The sequence below is a fragment of the Haliotis rufescens genome, unplaced genomic scaffold (genome assembly GCF_023055435.1).
Source record: "Haliotis rufescens isolate VD_foot unplaced genomic scaffold, xgHalRufe1.0.p SCAF_11, whole genome shotgun sequence".
NCBI lineage: Eukaryota > Metazoa > Mollusca > Gastropoda > Lepetellida > Haliotidae > Haliotis > Haliotis rufescens.
Window position 1 is genome coordinate 42,028,718 of NW_025963791.1, and position 14,547 is coordinate 42,043,264.

General features: G+C 46.8%; 2 protein-coding genes and 1 long non-coding RNA gene across 9 annotated transcripts in view; all 3 read left to right on the top strand.

Moving 5' to 3' along the window:
- The window catches only part of LOC124142269 (transmembrane channel-like protein 7), a 46,366-nt gene extending 32,501 nt beyond the window's left edge, over nucleotides 1-13,865 (top strand). For 3 of the 5 annotated variants that reach the window (XM_048392766.1, XM_048392767.1, XM_048392768.1), the window contains exons 19-20: nucleotides 1,223-1,557; nucleotides 12,808-13,865. In XM_048392766.1, coding sequence (XP_048248723.1) covers nucleotides 1,223-1,539 — 317 coding nt within the window. In that variant the 3' untranslated portion in view covers nucleotides 1,540-1,557; nucleotides 12,808-13,865. Of the gene's footprint in view, nucleotides 1-1,222; nucleotides 1,558-5,104; nucleotides 5,124-12,807 lie in introns of all 5 variants that reach the window. The other 2 variants (XM_048392769.1, XM_048392770.1) reach the window with 2 other exon arrangements.
- On the top strand, nucleotides 1,564-5,098 carry LOC125378036. Its single transcript, XM_048392771.1, has 2 exons — nucleotides 1,564-2,867; nucleotides 4,648-5,098. The coding sequence occupies exons 1-2, from the start codon at nucleotides 2,292-2,294 to the stop codon at nucleotides 4,693-4,695; spliced, it is 624 nt and encodes a 207-aa protein (XP_048248728.1). The 5' UTR covers nucleotides 1,564-2,291; the 3' UTR covers nucleotides 4,696-5,098.
- On the top strand, nucleotides 8,635-12,801 carry LOC125378037. Of its 3 annotated transcripts, none has more exons than XR_007219994.1 (4): nucleotides 8,635-8,976; nucleotides 9,147-10,002; nucleotides 10,123-10,950; nucleotides 11,061-12,801. It is a non-coding gene; the product is annotated as an uncharacterized LOC125378037 (long non-coding RNA). The 3 variants fall into 3 exon arrangements; XR_007219996.1 differs by having other exon boundaries at nucleotides 11,120-12,801; XR_007219995.1 differs by having other exon boundaries at nucleotides 9,267-10,002.
- Nucleotides 13,866-14,547: the final 682 nt, after the last annotated feature.

Below are 14,547 nucleotides of genomic sequence, written 5' to 3' on the forward strand. Positions count from 1 at the left end.
TAACGCCTAGCTAGGTGCATGCGCATCGAGTGCTTCCGCCTTGGTGTTTACTTCCGCTGGTCGGAAGGAACGCTAGCAGTCAGGATTCGGGTTGTAGGTGCTCCCCACCGCCTACTGTGGTAGTCAGCCTCGGCATAACAGTGGTAACGTATTACTTAATGTAATTTGTAGAATTTTCCTATTCGGAATATTCTATAAGTAATACGTTACCACTGGGCTGCTGCCCGCCCGTCCGTCCCCCGAGCACTTGCTCTCGCAAGAGACAAGAGTTAAGGGTGTCACATGGCAGCTAGGTGGCTACGCACGTGCTGCATGAGGTAATTGAGATCTCTGTGGTAGATTTCGCTATAGCAGCAGTTGTGGGAGACAACAGCCTCGGTATAACAGTGGTAACGTATTACTTATAGAATATTCCGAATAGGAAAATTCTACAATTTTTTTTCACATGGAACAATTTGACCATTAACCGTCAAGGGTCCAGCGCAGGTGATTGCGAGAACTACGTGTTGACATAGAATTGTCAAACTATAACAAATATGACTGTTAACGAGTCAAAGTATGGCATTTATGATATATGTATCCATTCTCTGTCAACTTAAGTTTCTTCAAGGCATCAATAATGATAATCTGACTATTGCTTCACACACAATTTCGCTGAAATTAATTAAAACAATAATAAAAGGAATTTTCAATAAAATCTATTAAATAAGTTACAAACATAAGTCCAGATATACAATGAACACTTTTTATAGACAGACAGTGTTATGACATGATTAATTTGCGTACTTCAGTATGGATTTGTTGACAAATGGTATTTCCAGTGGTACATGCTCGCGGTAATGTCTTTGTGTTGGGGGAAAAAACATCAAAACTCATTATGGCATGTATAATGCACACCCTCTTCTACACAGCTGTGTTTTTTGGGAAAAAAGTGCGCACTATACTCAAGAAAATACGGTAACGTAGGAAAGAAGCTAAGATGATTCTAACTTTTCTCTGTTATCTTTCATTTGTCTGAAAATTATGATTTCAGGGAATCTGTCTGATTGGACTGAATTGTTATTCTGTTTAAAACATCAGTCTGTGTTATCCCATTAGTCAGAGTCATGACAGTGTAGTTCATGAGATGGTGAATATCTGACAGGTGAATATCTGTCTTGCATTTCTTGCTCATTCAGAATCTCAAACATTTTATGTAATTGCACATGATAACTTGAAACAGACGATGAAGTAGACAGTGTCGTCACGGCCCAGGCTGAGCCAGCTGTCTGTGAACAGGAAAAAGTCAGTGTCATCACGGCCCAGGCTGAACCAGCTATCTGTGGACAGGAAGTAGACAGTGTTGTCACGGCCCAGGCTGAGCCAGCTATCTGTGGACAGGAAGTAGACAGTGTTGTCACGGCCCAGGCTGAGCCAGCTGTCTGTGAACAGGAAGTAGATAGTGTCATCACAGCCCAGGCTGAGCCAGCTGTTTCTTGGCAGCAAGAAGAAGAAGATGACAATCAGGATAATAATGATGCCTCGAGCCAGGCAACATGATGACATGTTCACATCTAGGTATCATTCAAGTTTTGTGGCATGTTTCTTGTGCATCTAAGCATGTCTATGTATAGCTGACCAATGGTCAGGGCATGTTTACCCCTGTAAGACCTAAGCTTCATCTCTACTTGGCCCTTCTTCTGCAGCAGCAGCAGCAGCTTTTCATGCCTGTCACTGTCCGCAGACAGTAGGTCACTGCCAATAGTCTTGCCTAGACTTGCCAAACATGTCAATACTTGATTATCTCAAACTATTCCAGAATGTGTTCTCAGCAGGATTAAACCCACTACCAGCAAAGTACATTTGTTCTTGCATTCAAATACTTATGTTGTGTAACAATATTTCAGAGGCTATGTATTCATAAACATGTGATATTTGTTCTTAGACACTCATTGCATAACGTTATCTATGATAGCTATTTACTAGTTTAGATAAGCTGGAGGTACACCATTATTACATCCTTGCTCCATATTACTGTAGCCATCAAGACTATGTATATATCAACACAGTGAGATTTTAGGGAGGACACTGTTCTCATGTGCCATACTTTGAAAAGATGAATGTATTATTTCGGCCTGTTACTATTTACTTTTCTAAGACAGGTTTCAGTCATGTTCTCTTCATGTAAATAAGTTAAGTTTCAAATCTTGCATAGGTTCTTTAGCATTAGCCTTCTTATCAACATTGATGGTCCATGCTTTCACTAAGCTTGTGGTCACCTGACACACACCACAGCAAATGCACATTTGGTTATGTTCACAAGTGCAGAAGACTTCATTCAAAGCATTCCGGGGGAAGACTCCCATGATCCTTCCTTCAGGGCATTCCTGGGAAGACTTGCATGGTCCTTCCTTCAGGGAATTCTGGGGAAGACTCTCATGATCCTTCCTTCAGGGCATTCCTGTGAAGACTTGCATGGTCCTTCCTTCATGGCATTCTGGGGAAGACTCCCATGGTCCTTCCTTCAGGACATTCCGGGGAAGACTCCTATGGTCGCTTCAGGACATTCCAGGGTAGACTTGCTTGGTCTCTTAAGGACATTCTGGGGTAGAATTGCATGGTCCTTCCTTCGGGGAATTCTGGGGAAGACTCTTATGGTCCTGTCTTCGGGGCTTACCGGGGAAGACTCTCATGGTCCTTCCTTCAGGGCATTCAAGGGAAGACTCCCATGGTCCTTTCTTCAGGACAATCCGGGAAAGACTCCCATGGTCCTTCAGGACATTCTGGGGAAGACTCCCATGGTCCTTCCTTCAGGGAATTCTGGGAAAGACTCTCATGGTCCTTCCTTTGATATATTCAGGGGAAGACTCTCATGGTCCTTCCTTCAGGTCATTCTGGGGAGGACACCTATGGTCGCTTCAGGACATTCCGAGGTAGACTTGCATGGTCTTTCCTTCAGGACATTCCGGGAAAGACTCCCATGGTCCTTCCTTCAGGACATTTCAGGGTAGACTTTCATGTTATTTCCTTCAGGACATTCCGAGGTAGACTTGCCTGGTCCTTCCTTCAGGACATTCTGGGGAAGACTCCCATGGTCCTTCCTACGGGACATTCCAGGGATGACTCCCATGGTCTTTCCTTCAGGACATTCTGGGAAAGACTCCCATGGTCCTTTCTTCAGGACAATCTGGGGAAGACTCCTATGGTCCTATTTCAGGACATTCCAGGAAAGACTCCTATAGACTCTCATGGTCCTCCTTTCAGGGCATTTTGGGATTGGTCCCATCACCCCATGCTTGTTGTAACAACTGACTGAGGTCCTTTCTTCAGGACATTTCAGGAAAGACTCCCATGGTCCTTTTTCAGGACATTCTGGGGAAAGCTCCTATGGTCCTGCTTCAGGACATTCCGGGGTAGACTTGCATGGTCCTTCCTTCAGGACTTTCCGGGGTAGACTCCCATGGTCCTTCAGGACATTCTGGGGGAGACTCCCGTGGTCCTCTCTTCAGGACATTCTGGTGAAGACTCCCATGGTACTTTCTTCAGGACATTCTGGTGAAGACTTGCATGGTCCTTTCTTCAGGACATTCTGGGGAAGACTCCCATGGTCCTTTTTCAAGACATTCTGGGGAAAGCTCCTATGGTCCTGCTTCAGGACATTCCGGGGTAGGCTAGCATGGTCCTTCCTTCAGGGCATTTCGGGGAAGATCCCATGGTCCTTTCTTCAGGACATTCCGGGAAAGACTCCCATGGTCTTTCCTTCTGGACATTCCAGGGAAGATTCCCATGGCCCTTCAGGACATTCTGGGGATGACTCCCATGGTCCTTCCTTTGGGATATTCCGGGGAAGATTCTCATGGTCCTTCCTTCAGGACATTCTAGGGAGGACTCCTATGGTCGCTTGAGGACATTTCAGGGTAGACTTTCATGGTCCTTCAGGACATTCCGAGGTAGACTTGCATGGTCTTTCCTTCAGGACATTCCAGGGATGACTCCCATGGTCCTTCAGGACATTCCAGGGAAGACTCCCATGGTCCTTCAGGACATTCCAGGGAAGAGTCCCATGGCCCTTCAGGACATTCTGGGGAAGACTCCCATGGTCCTTTCTTCAGGACATTCTGGGGAAGACTCCTATGGTCCTTCCTTCAGGGCATCCGGGGAAGACTCCCATGGTCCTTTCTTCAGGACATTCCGGGGAAGACTTGCATGGTCTTTCCATCAGGACATTCCAGGGTAGACTTGCATGGTCCCACCTTCAGGGCATTCCAGGGAAGACTCTCATGCTCCTTCCTTCAGGGCTTACCATGGAAGACTCTCATGGTCCTTCCTTCAGGGCTTATCGGGGAAGACTCTCATGGTCCTTCCATCAGGGCTTACCGGGAAAGACTCCTATGGTCCTTCCATCAGGGCTTACCAGGGAAGACTGTCATGGTCCTTCCATCAGGGCTTACCGTGAAAGACTCCTATGGTCCTTCCTTCAGGGCTTACTGGGGAAGACTCTCATGGTCCTTCCTTCAGGGCTTACCTGGGAAGACTCTCATGGTCCTCCTTTCAGGGCATTTTGGGATTGGTCCCATCACCCCATGCTTGTTGTAACAACTGACTGAGGTCCTTTCTTCAGGACATTTCAGGAAAGACTCCTATAGACTCTCATGGTTCTTCTTTCAGGGCATTTTGGGATTGGTCCCATCAGCCCATGCTTGTTGTAACAACTAACGACTGAGGAGTTTGTTGTGTGACTTGGGGTGTGTCATCATGCCCGATGGAGTGCCCTGTGGGTGCTAACCGCTATAGACTGTCAGACCCAGATTGTATGATTTTAAAGATGCCATGATACGGCAGAAATATTGCTCACTATGGTGTAAACAACATTCACTCACTCACTCAATCACTCACACACTAACTTGCTCATTCCACATCCAAGTCACGATGTCACTGTTTCTGCTAGTTTACACTAACTGGCATTCCCACAATGTGTCCTAAATTGCAAAGATGGTCAACATTGACACATTCTATGAATAAACATACAAGATTCAACTATTAGGATATGTATAAGAAATAATGTTTTTACTTTGCACAAAAAGAAATTCACAAAACTAAATAATTTCTTACCCAACTTTTGTAGGTGCCCGAGTTAACCAAGGGTATGACACAAATTTTGAGAGTTTAGCTTTGAGCGCTTCCACACTAGACCTATAGCACTTACACAGTCCAATAATAGTACCAGCCCTTCCATCTGGCTTATAACATCCCTGAGCAGGTAGATGTAGTATGCCGGTCCTAGTGCAGGTTGATACCTACGTAGCTGCTTCTGTTCTCTGCTCACTAAGCCTATATAGTGTACAGATATTGGCCGCCGATCCACCCAACAGGGTAGGTGTTACACTGATGTTCTGTAGAAAAGTAAATTGATCAGGAAATTTAAAAACTAAAAAACTTTTATTTCAGTTTGGTGAATGCTGATGATTGAATGAGTTCATTCACAAGGAACTGGTGATTTACTGCATCATAGGCTTGTGTTTAGTGCCGATTTCTATTTTTGGCAGTTTGGGATATACTAAATGACTGTGGTATGACTTTGGGATTTATCATAACTGATACATTGTTAACTTTGTGATGGTATGTATATCATAGACCTATTTGCAATATATGTTTCCCTGAGTTTCGATTGATTCAGTAGTTTGATATATACGGTAATGTTCAGCAAAATATCGCTTTGTATTTTGTATTTGCACGAATCAGGTGTGTGTCATGCTTTAACTCATGTAGGGATCTGACAGTGTGGCAGTTTCAAGTAATTTACAGGTATGGGCAGCCATCTCTTTGAGACTGTGTGCTGACCATGAGTCAGCAGTGGGACTCTAGACCAGGTGTGGGGGGATGTGGGACTCTACCAGGTGTGGGGGGATGTGGGACTCTAGACCAGGTGTGGGGGATGTGGGTCTCTAGACCAGGTGTGGGGGGATGTGGGACTCTAGACCAGGTGTGGGGGGATGTGGGACTCTAGACCAGGTGTTGGGGGATGTGGGACTCTACCAGGTGTGGGGGGATGTGGGACTCTAGACCAAGTGTGGGGGGATGTGGGACTCCAGACCAGATGTGGGGGGATGTGGGACTCTAGACCAAGTGTTGGGGGATGTGGGACTCTAGACCAAGTGTGGGGGGATGTGGGACTCTAGACCAGGTGTTGGGGGATGTGGGACTCTAGACCAGGTGTTGGGGGATGTGGGACTCTAGACCAGGTGTTGGGGGATGTGGGACTCTAGACCAGGTGTGGGGGGATGTGGGACTCTAGACCAGGTGTTGGGGGATGTGGGACTCTAGACCAGGTGTTGGGGGATGTGGGACTCTAGACCAGGTGTGGGGGGATGTGGGACTCTAGACCAGGTGTTGGGGGATGTGGGACTCTAGACCAGGTGTGGGGGGATGTGGGACTCTAGACCAGGTGTTGGGGATGTGGGACTCTAGACCAGGTGTGGGGGGATGTGGGACTCTAGACCAGGTGTGGGGGGATGTAGGACTCTAGACCAGGTGTGGGGGGATGTGGGACTCTAGACCAGGTGTGGGGGGATGTGGGACTCTAGACCAGGTGTGGGGGGATGTGGGACTCTAGACCAGGTGTTGGGGGATGTGGGACTCTAGACCAGGTGTGGGGGGATGTGGGACTCTAGACCAGGTGTTGGGGGGATATGGGACTCTAGACCAGGTGTGGGGGGATGTGGGACTCTACCAGGTGTGGGGGGATGTGGGACTCTAGACCAGGTGTGGGGGGATGTGGGACTCTAGACCAGGTGTGGGGGGATGTGGGACTCTATACCAGGTGTGGGGGGATGTGGGACTCTAGACCAGGTGTTGGGGGGATGTGGGACTCTAGACCAGGTGTCGGGGGATGTGGGACTCTAGACCAAGTGTGGGGGGATGTGGGACTCTAGACCAAATGTGGGGGGATGTGGGACTCTAGACCAGGTGTTGGGGGATGTGGGACTCTAGACCAGGTGTTGGGGGATGTGGGACTCTAGACCAGGTGTTGGGGGATGTGGGACTCTACCAGGTGTGGGGGGATGTGGGACTCTAGACCAGGTGTGGGGGGATGTGGGACTCTACCAGATGTTGGGGGATGTGGGACTCTAGACCAGGTGTGGGGGGATGTGGGACTCTAGACCAGGTGTGGGGGGATGTGGGACTCTACCAGGTGTGGGGGGATGTGGGACTCTAGACCAGGTGTGGGGGGATGTGGGACTCTACCAGGTGTTGGGGGATGTGGGACTCTATACCAGGTGTGGGGGGATGTGGGACTCTAGACCAAGTGTGGGGGGATGTGGGACTCTAGACCAGGTGTGGGGGGATGTGGGACTCTAGACCAGGTGTGGGGGGATGTGGGACTCTAGACCAAGTGTGGGGGGATGTGGGACTCTAGACCAGGTGTGGGGGGATGTGGGACTCTAGACCAGGTGTGGGGGGATGTGGGACTCTAGACCAGGTGTTGGGGGATGTGGGACTCTAGACCAGGTGTTGGGGGATGTGGGACTCTACCAGGTGTGGGGGGATGTGGGACTCTAGACCAGGTGTGGGGGGATGTGGGACTCTACCAGGTGTGGGGGGATGTGGGACTCTAGACCAAGTGTGGGGGATGTGGGTCTCTAGACCAGGTGTGGGGGGATGTGGGACTAGGTGTGTGTAGGGGGGAGGGGATGTGGCTACTGCTTTCAACCACTGGCTACCTGCCTCAAGTACTTCACACAGCTCCTGGATGTGTGCTTGTACTGACCAGTGTAATCATCATTCTACCATGAATTTGGAAAATACATGACTCTGATTGGTCAATCAGTGGTATAAAATCACAATAATCATCTCTGATTGAAACAGATGATTTGATGGCCACATTGCCCCAGAAGCTGATATTTATAGACTTGATTTATAGACATGATTTCTATATAATTACGTGTGCAATTAAAGGTTCAAAATGCAAAGTTGGGGCTACTACAATATTCAAAGTATGTGTGGCAGTACGTTTCAGGCAGAAAACATGATAGACATCGGCTAAGAGAGTGTGTTTCAAGCTTTAAGGAGAGAGAAGGAAAGTTGACACTTTCGATAGCGTGACTCTGACATCATGTTTCCTGCATTACATTAAGCAAGCAAATTTAGTATTTGAAACCTCACGCTGCACGTTTGGTTACTAATTCAATTTAGTGCATTTCACCTAGGTCTACATTAAAAACACAATATGGTTATCTGTCAAGAATGGCAGAGGTTGTGTGAAGGATACTTTGTGGAACCTGAACAGGGATATATAGGGCGTGCAATCTATTAGCATGTCAAGCTTTACATTTTGTTTGTATTCAGTAAGGGTTTAGACCTGCTGCAAAACACTGCTATTGACTAACATTCTTCAGATAGTATTTTGTTATACTAACCTCTTACTCAATCATTTCAAGCGTGTGCATTACAGACACATATGGCCTGTTACTGTTTAATGGAGTCATTCATACTTAATTCTGGAGATAGTTGTTTTTTCATATCTTACTAACTGCACGCCATTTTTATTCCAATATTACGGGCATTTAGTTTTGAGAGTTTTACATATTATTGTCACATGTTTCTCCAGGACCTGTAAACAAAGCAGTGGTACTGCTACATTGATGGTAGGTCCGTGTGTGAGATAGTGCTAGTGTAAGACTGCTTCGTGCTACAGTGATGGTAGGTCCTTGTGTGGGGGAGATAGTGCTAGTGTAAGACTGCTTCATGAGACCCAGTGAACAAACAGTGGTACTGCTACAGTGATGGTAGGTCTGTATGTGGGGGAGATAGTGCTAGTGTAAGACTGCTTCATGAGACCCAGTAAACAAAGCAGTGGTACTGCTACAGTGATGGTAGGTCTGTGTGTGTGGGAGATAGTGCTAGTGTAAGACTGCTTCGTGCTACAGTGATGGTAGGTCTGTGTGTGTATGGGAGATAGTGCTAGTGTAAGACTGCTTCGTGCTACAGTGATGGTAGGTCCGTGTGTGAGATAGTGCTAGTGTAAGACTGCTTCATGAGACCCAGTAAACAAAGCAGTGGTACTGCTACAGTGAAGGTAGGTCTGTATGTGGGGGAGATAGTGCTAGTGTAAGACTGCTTCATGAGACCCAGTAAACAAAGCAGTGGTACTGCTACAGTGATGGTAGGTCTGTGTGTGTGGGAGATAGTGCTAGTGTAAGACTGCTTCGTGCTACAGTGATATGGTAGGTCTGTGTGTGTGGGAGATAGTGCTAGTGTAAGACTGCTTCGTGCTACAGCGATGGTAGGTCCTTGTGTGGGGGAGATAGTGCTAGTGTAAGACTGCTTCGTGCTACAGTGATGGTAGGTCTGTGTGTGTGGGAGATAGTGCTAGTGTAAGACTGCTTCGTGCTACAGTGATGGTAGGTCCTTGTGTGGGGGAGATAGTGCTAGTGTAAGACTGCTTCGTGCTACAGTGATGGTAGGTCTGTGTGTGTGGGAGATAGTGCTAGTGTAAGACTGCTTCGTGCTACAGTGATGGTAGGTCTGTGTGTGTGGGAGATAGTGCTAGTGTAAGACTGCTTCGTGCTACAGTGATGGTAGGTCCTTGTGTGTGGGAGATAGTGCTAGTGTAAGACTGCTTCGTGCTACAGTGATGGTAGGTCTGTGTGTGTGGGAGATAGTGCTAGTGTAAGACTGCTTCGTGCTACAGTGATGGTAGGTCTGTGTATGTGGGAGATAGTGCTAGTGTAAGACTGCTTCGTGCTACAGTGATGGTAGGTCTGTGTGTGTGGGAGATAGTGCTAGTGTAAGACTGCTTCGTGCTACAGTGATGGTAGGTCCTTGTGTGGGGGAGATAGTGCTAGTGTAAGACTGCTTCGTGCTACAGTGATGGTAGGTCTGTGTGTGTGGGAGATAGTGCTAGTGTAAGACTGCTTCGTGCTACAGTGATGGTAGGTCCTTGTGTGGGGGAGATAGTGCTAGTGTAAGACTGCTTCATGAGACCCAGTAAACAAAGCAGTGGTACTGCTACAGTGATGGTAGGTCTGTGTGTGTGGGAGATAGTGCTAGTGTAAGACTGCTTCGTGCTACAGTGATATGGTAGGTCTGTGTGTGTGGGAGATAGTGCTAGTGTAAGACTGCTTCGTGCTACAGCGATGGTAGGTCCTTGTGTGGGGGAGATAGTGCTAGTGTAAGACTGCTTCGTGCTACAGTGATGGTAGGTCTGTGTGTGTGGGAGATAGTGCTAGTGTAAGACTGCTTCGTGCTACAGTGATGGTAGGTCCTTGTGTGGGGGAGATAGTGCTAGTGTAAGACTGCTTCGTGCTACAGTGATGGTAGGTCTGTGTGTGTGGGAGATAGTGCTAGTGTAAGACTGCTTCGTGCTACAGTGATGGTAGGTCCTTGTGTGGGGGAGATAGTGCTAGTGTAAGACTGCTTCGTGCTACAGTGATGGTAGGTCTGTGTGTGTGGGAGATAGTGCTAGTGTAAGACTGCTTCGTGCTACAGTGATGGTAGGTCTGTGTGTGTGGGAGATAGTGCTAGTGTAAGACTGCTTCGTGCTACAGTGATGGTAGGTCCTTGTGTGGGGGAGATAGTGCTAGTGTAAGACTGCTTCGTGCTACAGCGATGGTAGGTCTGTGTGTGGGGGAGATAGTGCTAGTGTAAGACTGCTTCGTGCTACAGTGATGGTAGGTCCTTGTGTGGGGGAGATAGTGCTAGTATAAGACTGCTTCGTGCTACAGCGATGGTAGGTCTGTGTGTGTGGGAGATAGTGCTAGTGTAAGACTGCTTCGTGCTACAGTGATATGGTAGGTCTGTGTGTGGGGGAGATAGTGCTAGTGTAAGACTGCTTCGTGCTACAGCGATGGTAGGTCTGTGTGTGTGGGAGATAGTGCTAGTGTAAGACTGCTTCGTGCTACAGTGATGGTAGGTCCTTGTGTGGGGGAGATAGTGCTAGTGTAAGACTGCTTCGTGCTACAGTGATGGTAGGTCCGTGTGTGAGATAGTGCTAGTGTAAGACTGCTTCGTGCTACAGTGATGGTAGGTCCGTGTGGGAGATAGTGCTAGTGTAAGACTGCTTCGTGCTACAGTGATGGTAGGTCCTTGTGTGGGGGAGATAGTGCTAGTGTAAGACTGCTTCGTGCTACAGTGATGGTAGGTCTGTGTGTGTGGGAGATAGTGCTAGTGTAAGACTGCTTCGTGCTACAGTGATGGTAGGTCCTTGTGTGGGGGAGATAGTGCTAGTGTAAGACTGCTTCGTGCTACAGTGATGGTAGGTCTGTGTGTGTGGGAGATAGTGCTAGTGTAAGACTGCTTCGTGCTACAGTGATGGTAGGTCCTTGTGTGTGGGAGATAGTGCTAGTGTAAGACTGCTTCGTGCTACAGCGATGGTAGGTCTGTGTGTGTGGGAGATAGTGCTAGTGTAAGACTGCTTCGTGCTACAGTGATATGGTAGGTCTGTGTGTGGGGGAGATAGTGCTAGTGTAAGACTGCTTCGTGCTACAGCGATGGTAGGTCTGTGTGTGTGGGAGATAGTGCTAGTGTAAGACTGCTTCGTGCTACAGTGATGGTAGGTCCTTGTGTGGGGGAGATAGTGCTAGTGTAAGACTGCTTCGTGCTACAGTGATGGTAGGTCTGTGTGTGTGGGAGATAGTGCTAGTGTAAGACTGCTTCGTGCTACAGTGATGGTAGGTCCTTGTGTGGGGGAGATAGTGCTAGTGTAAGACTGCTTCGTGCTACAGTGATGGTAGGTCTGTGTGTGTGGGAGATAGTGCTAGTGTAAGACTGCTTCGTGCTACAGTGATGGTAGGTCCTTGTGTGGGGGAGATAGTGCTAGTGTAAGACTGCTTCGTGCTACAGTGATGGTAGGTCTGTGTGTGTGGGAGATAGTGCTAGTGTAAGACTGCTTCGTGCTACAGTGATGGTAGGTCTGTGTGTGTGGGAGATAGTGCTAGTGTAAGACTGCTTCGTGCTACAGTGATGGTAGGTCCTTGTGTGGGGGAGATAGTGCTAGTGTAAGACTGCTTCGTGCTACAGTGATGGTAGGTCTGTGTGTGTGGGAGATAGTGCTAGTGTAAGACTGCTTCGTGCTACAGTGATGGTAGGTCCTTGTGTGGGGGAGATAGTGCTAGTGTAAGACTGCTTCGTGCTACAGTGATGGTAGGTCTGTGTGTGTGGGAGATAGTGCTAGTGTAAGACTGCTTCTTGAGACCCAGTAAACAAAGCAGTGGTACTGCTACAGTGATATGGTAGGTCTGTGTGTGTGGGAGATAGTGCTAGTGTAAGACTGCTTCATGAAACCCAGTAAACAATGCCACTATTTCAATGTCATCTTGAGTGGTTTTGTAGCATGGACAAATATATTCCATATAGAGTGCTGTTTTGATATTGGAAATGATTCAAGCCAACAGTTATTGCTTAATTGATGTAGTACCTGCTTTGGACAGTCAATGTGCTATTTCAGTGTTGATTATCATTTTTTCTTGCATATGATGTAATTGATGTAATGTTTTGTGCCGAACCGGATTTGTGTGAACATGTTTTATTCCTATCTATTACTGATATAATGAACCCCCAAAGTTAACAAGTCTCTTATTGTGTTTATGAATTATGACAGCAAGTACTTTGCCTGATGCTGGTTCAACACAATGTAATTCACTTGGTCATGTTGATGTATTCTCCTGACTTGTATCAGCTCCTTGTTTATTACATATCTAAGAGGATAATTACGAGATGACGAGATGAATCCAATATTTTCCCGATCTACCTTAACTCAAGTGTGTATTGTATGCTTGTGTGTTATGTATTCAAGACATCAGCAGAAACAAATTCTTTTCTGTGTTTCAGGAGGAAGGGCTTTCGCACGACAGTTGGTGGAGACGTCGGCTCGAATGTGAGATTCGGCCCACATGTCTGACAATCTTCCAGTCAGTGAATCGGCCTCGGAGGTGATGTGAAATGTGTGTCATCGTTCCTCCTCCATCTACTGATGTGTCGTGTCAGCAAGATTGTGTTGTCATGGTGACCAGCACAATGTGGTGATGAAGTGTTACAGTTGTTTATGCTGCAGCCTGTCAGGGTTCAGACACTCTCCATCAGTAGTAGTGATACAGGTCCTGGCTCATCTTCCTGAGACAAGGGAGTATACTGACTATAAAAGTCCTGTTTCCACCCTTGCCGAATTAGGCCGGAATTATGGAGTGATCTTATGGCTGGACTAACGAGTCCATGCATAATCAGATGAAAATCCTGTAATGAAATTGACATCTGGTTCGTAAACTGCCGTGCAGATTTCGGTCAATTGCAGGATTTGCAAAGCATGTGTACTGCCAGCTCGGCATCAACAAATATTTTCCAAATCTTTGCAGGTTTTTAATCAAGATGCTCACTTGATTTGATGCACTTCACGAAGAAAGATCTGTTTTATTACAAATAGATCTTGATTATCAGTCAGATTGTCTTGAGTGGGAGCGCCATTTTGTTTGAAGCAAATGCAAGTGATATGAGAGGTGGATCTGATTGTCAATAGGAGGGACACAGAAGGGACATAATTCGTAATAGCCAATGGTGGCACCACGATCGAGCCCAGAAATTCCAGCCTAGTTCGGCAAGGGTGGAAACTGAACTTTTATAGTCAGTTAACTCCCTTGCCTCGGGAAGATGGTCCTGGCTTGTCTGACATAGACTGTCACTGGTTGACAAATGTTACAGTCTTGTCATTCTGTGACAGAGCTTTAGCATATACATGATTGTGGGTAGGGTGGATTCAGCATATACATGATTGTGGGTAGGGTGGATTCAGCATGTACATGATTGTGGGTAGGGTGGATTCAGCATATACATGATTGTGTGTAGGGTTGATTCAACATATACATGATTGTGGATAGGGTGGATTCAGCATATACATGATTCTGTGACAGAGCTTTAGCATATAAATGATTGTGGGTAGGGTGGATTCAGCATATACATGATTGTGGGTAGGGTGGATTCAGCATGTACATGATTGTGGGTAGGGTGGATTCAGCATATACATGATTGTGGATAGGGTGGATTCAGCATATACATGATTGTGTGTAGGGTGGTTTCAGCATATACATGATTGTGGGTAGGGTGGATTCAGCATATACATGATTGTGGATAGGGTGGATTCAGCATATACATGATTGTGGGTAGGGTGGATTCAGCATATACATGATTGTGGGTAGGGTGGATTCAACATATACATGATTGTGGATAGGGTGGATTCAGCATATACATGATTGTGGGTAGGGTGGATTCAGCATATACATGATTGTGGGTAGGGTGGATTCAGCATGGGTATTAGAGCCAGATCACTTTTTGAAGTCAATCTTCATTTTCTGATGCAATAACGTACATGGGGATTACAGTTTCTGAGATTTTACTCACGAGGTCATTGTCTATTGAGTTAACTTTGCCAATTCACTGTGACATATGCTTATTTTTACAAACAGTGACTGGTCATTGCATTATCATCACCAGTAGAACCAGTTGATGGTGTGACAATCTAACTCCACTGAATCTGTTACAAAGCATTAAGATTCTATCTTGATGTACCTGTGGTGAAGT

Excerpts from the sequence above, each read along its gene's own strand:
- LOC125378036 (XM_048392771.1), top strand. The coding sequence starts at position 2,292 with ATGTTCACAAGTGCAGAAGACTTCATTCAAAGCATTCCGGGGGAAGAC. Across the intron at positions 2,868-4,647 it reads TCTCATGGTCCTTCCTTCAG|GGCATTTTGGGATTGGTCCC; the intron begins GTCATTCTGGGG and ends TTCTTCTTTCAG.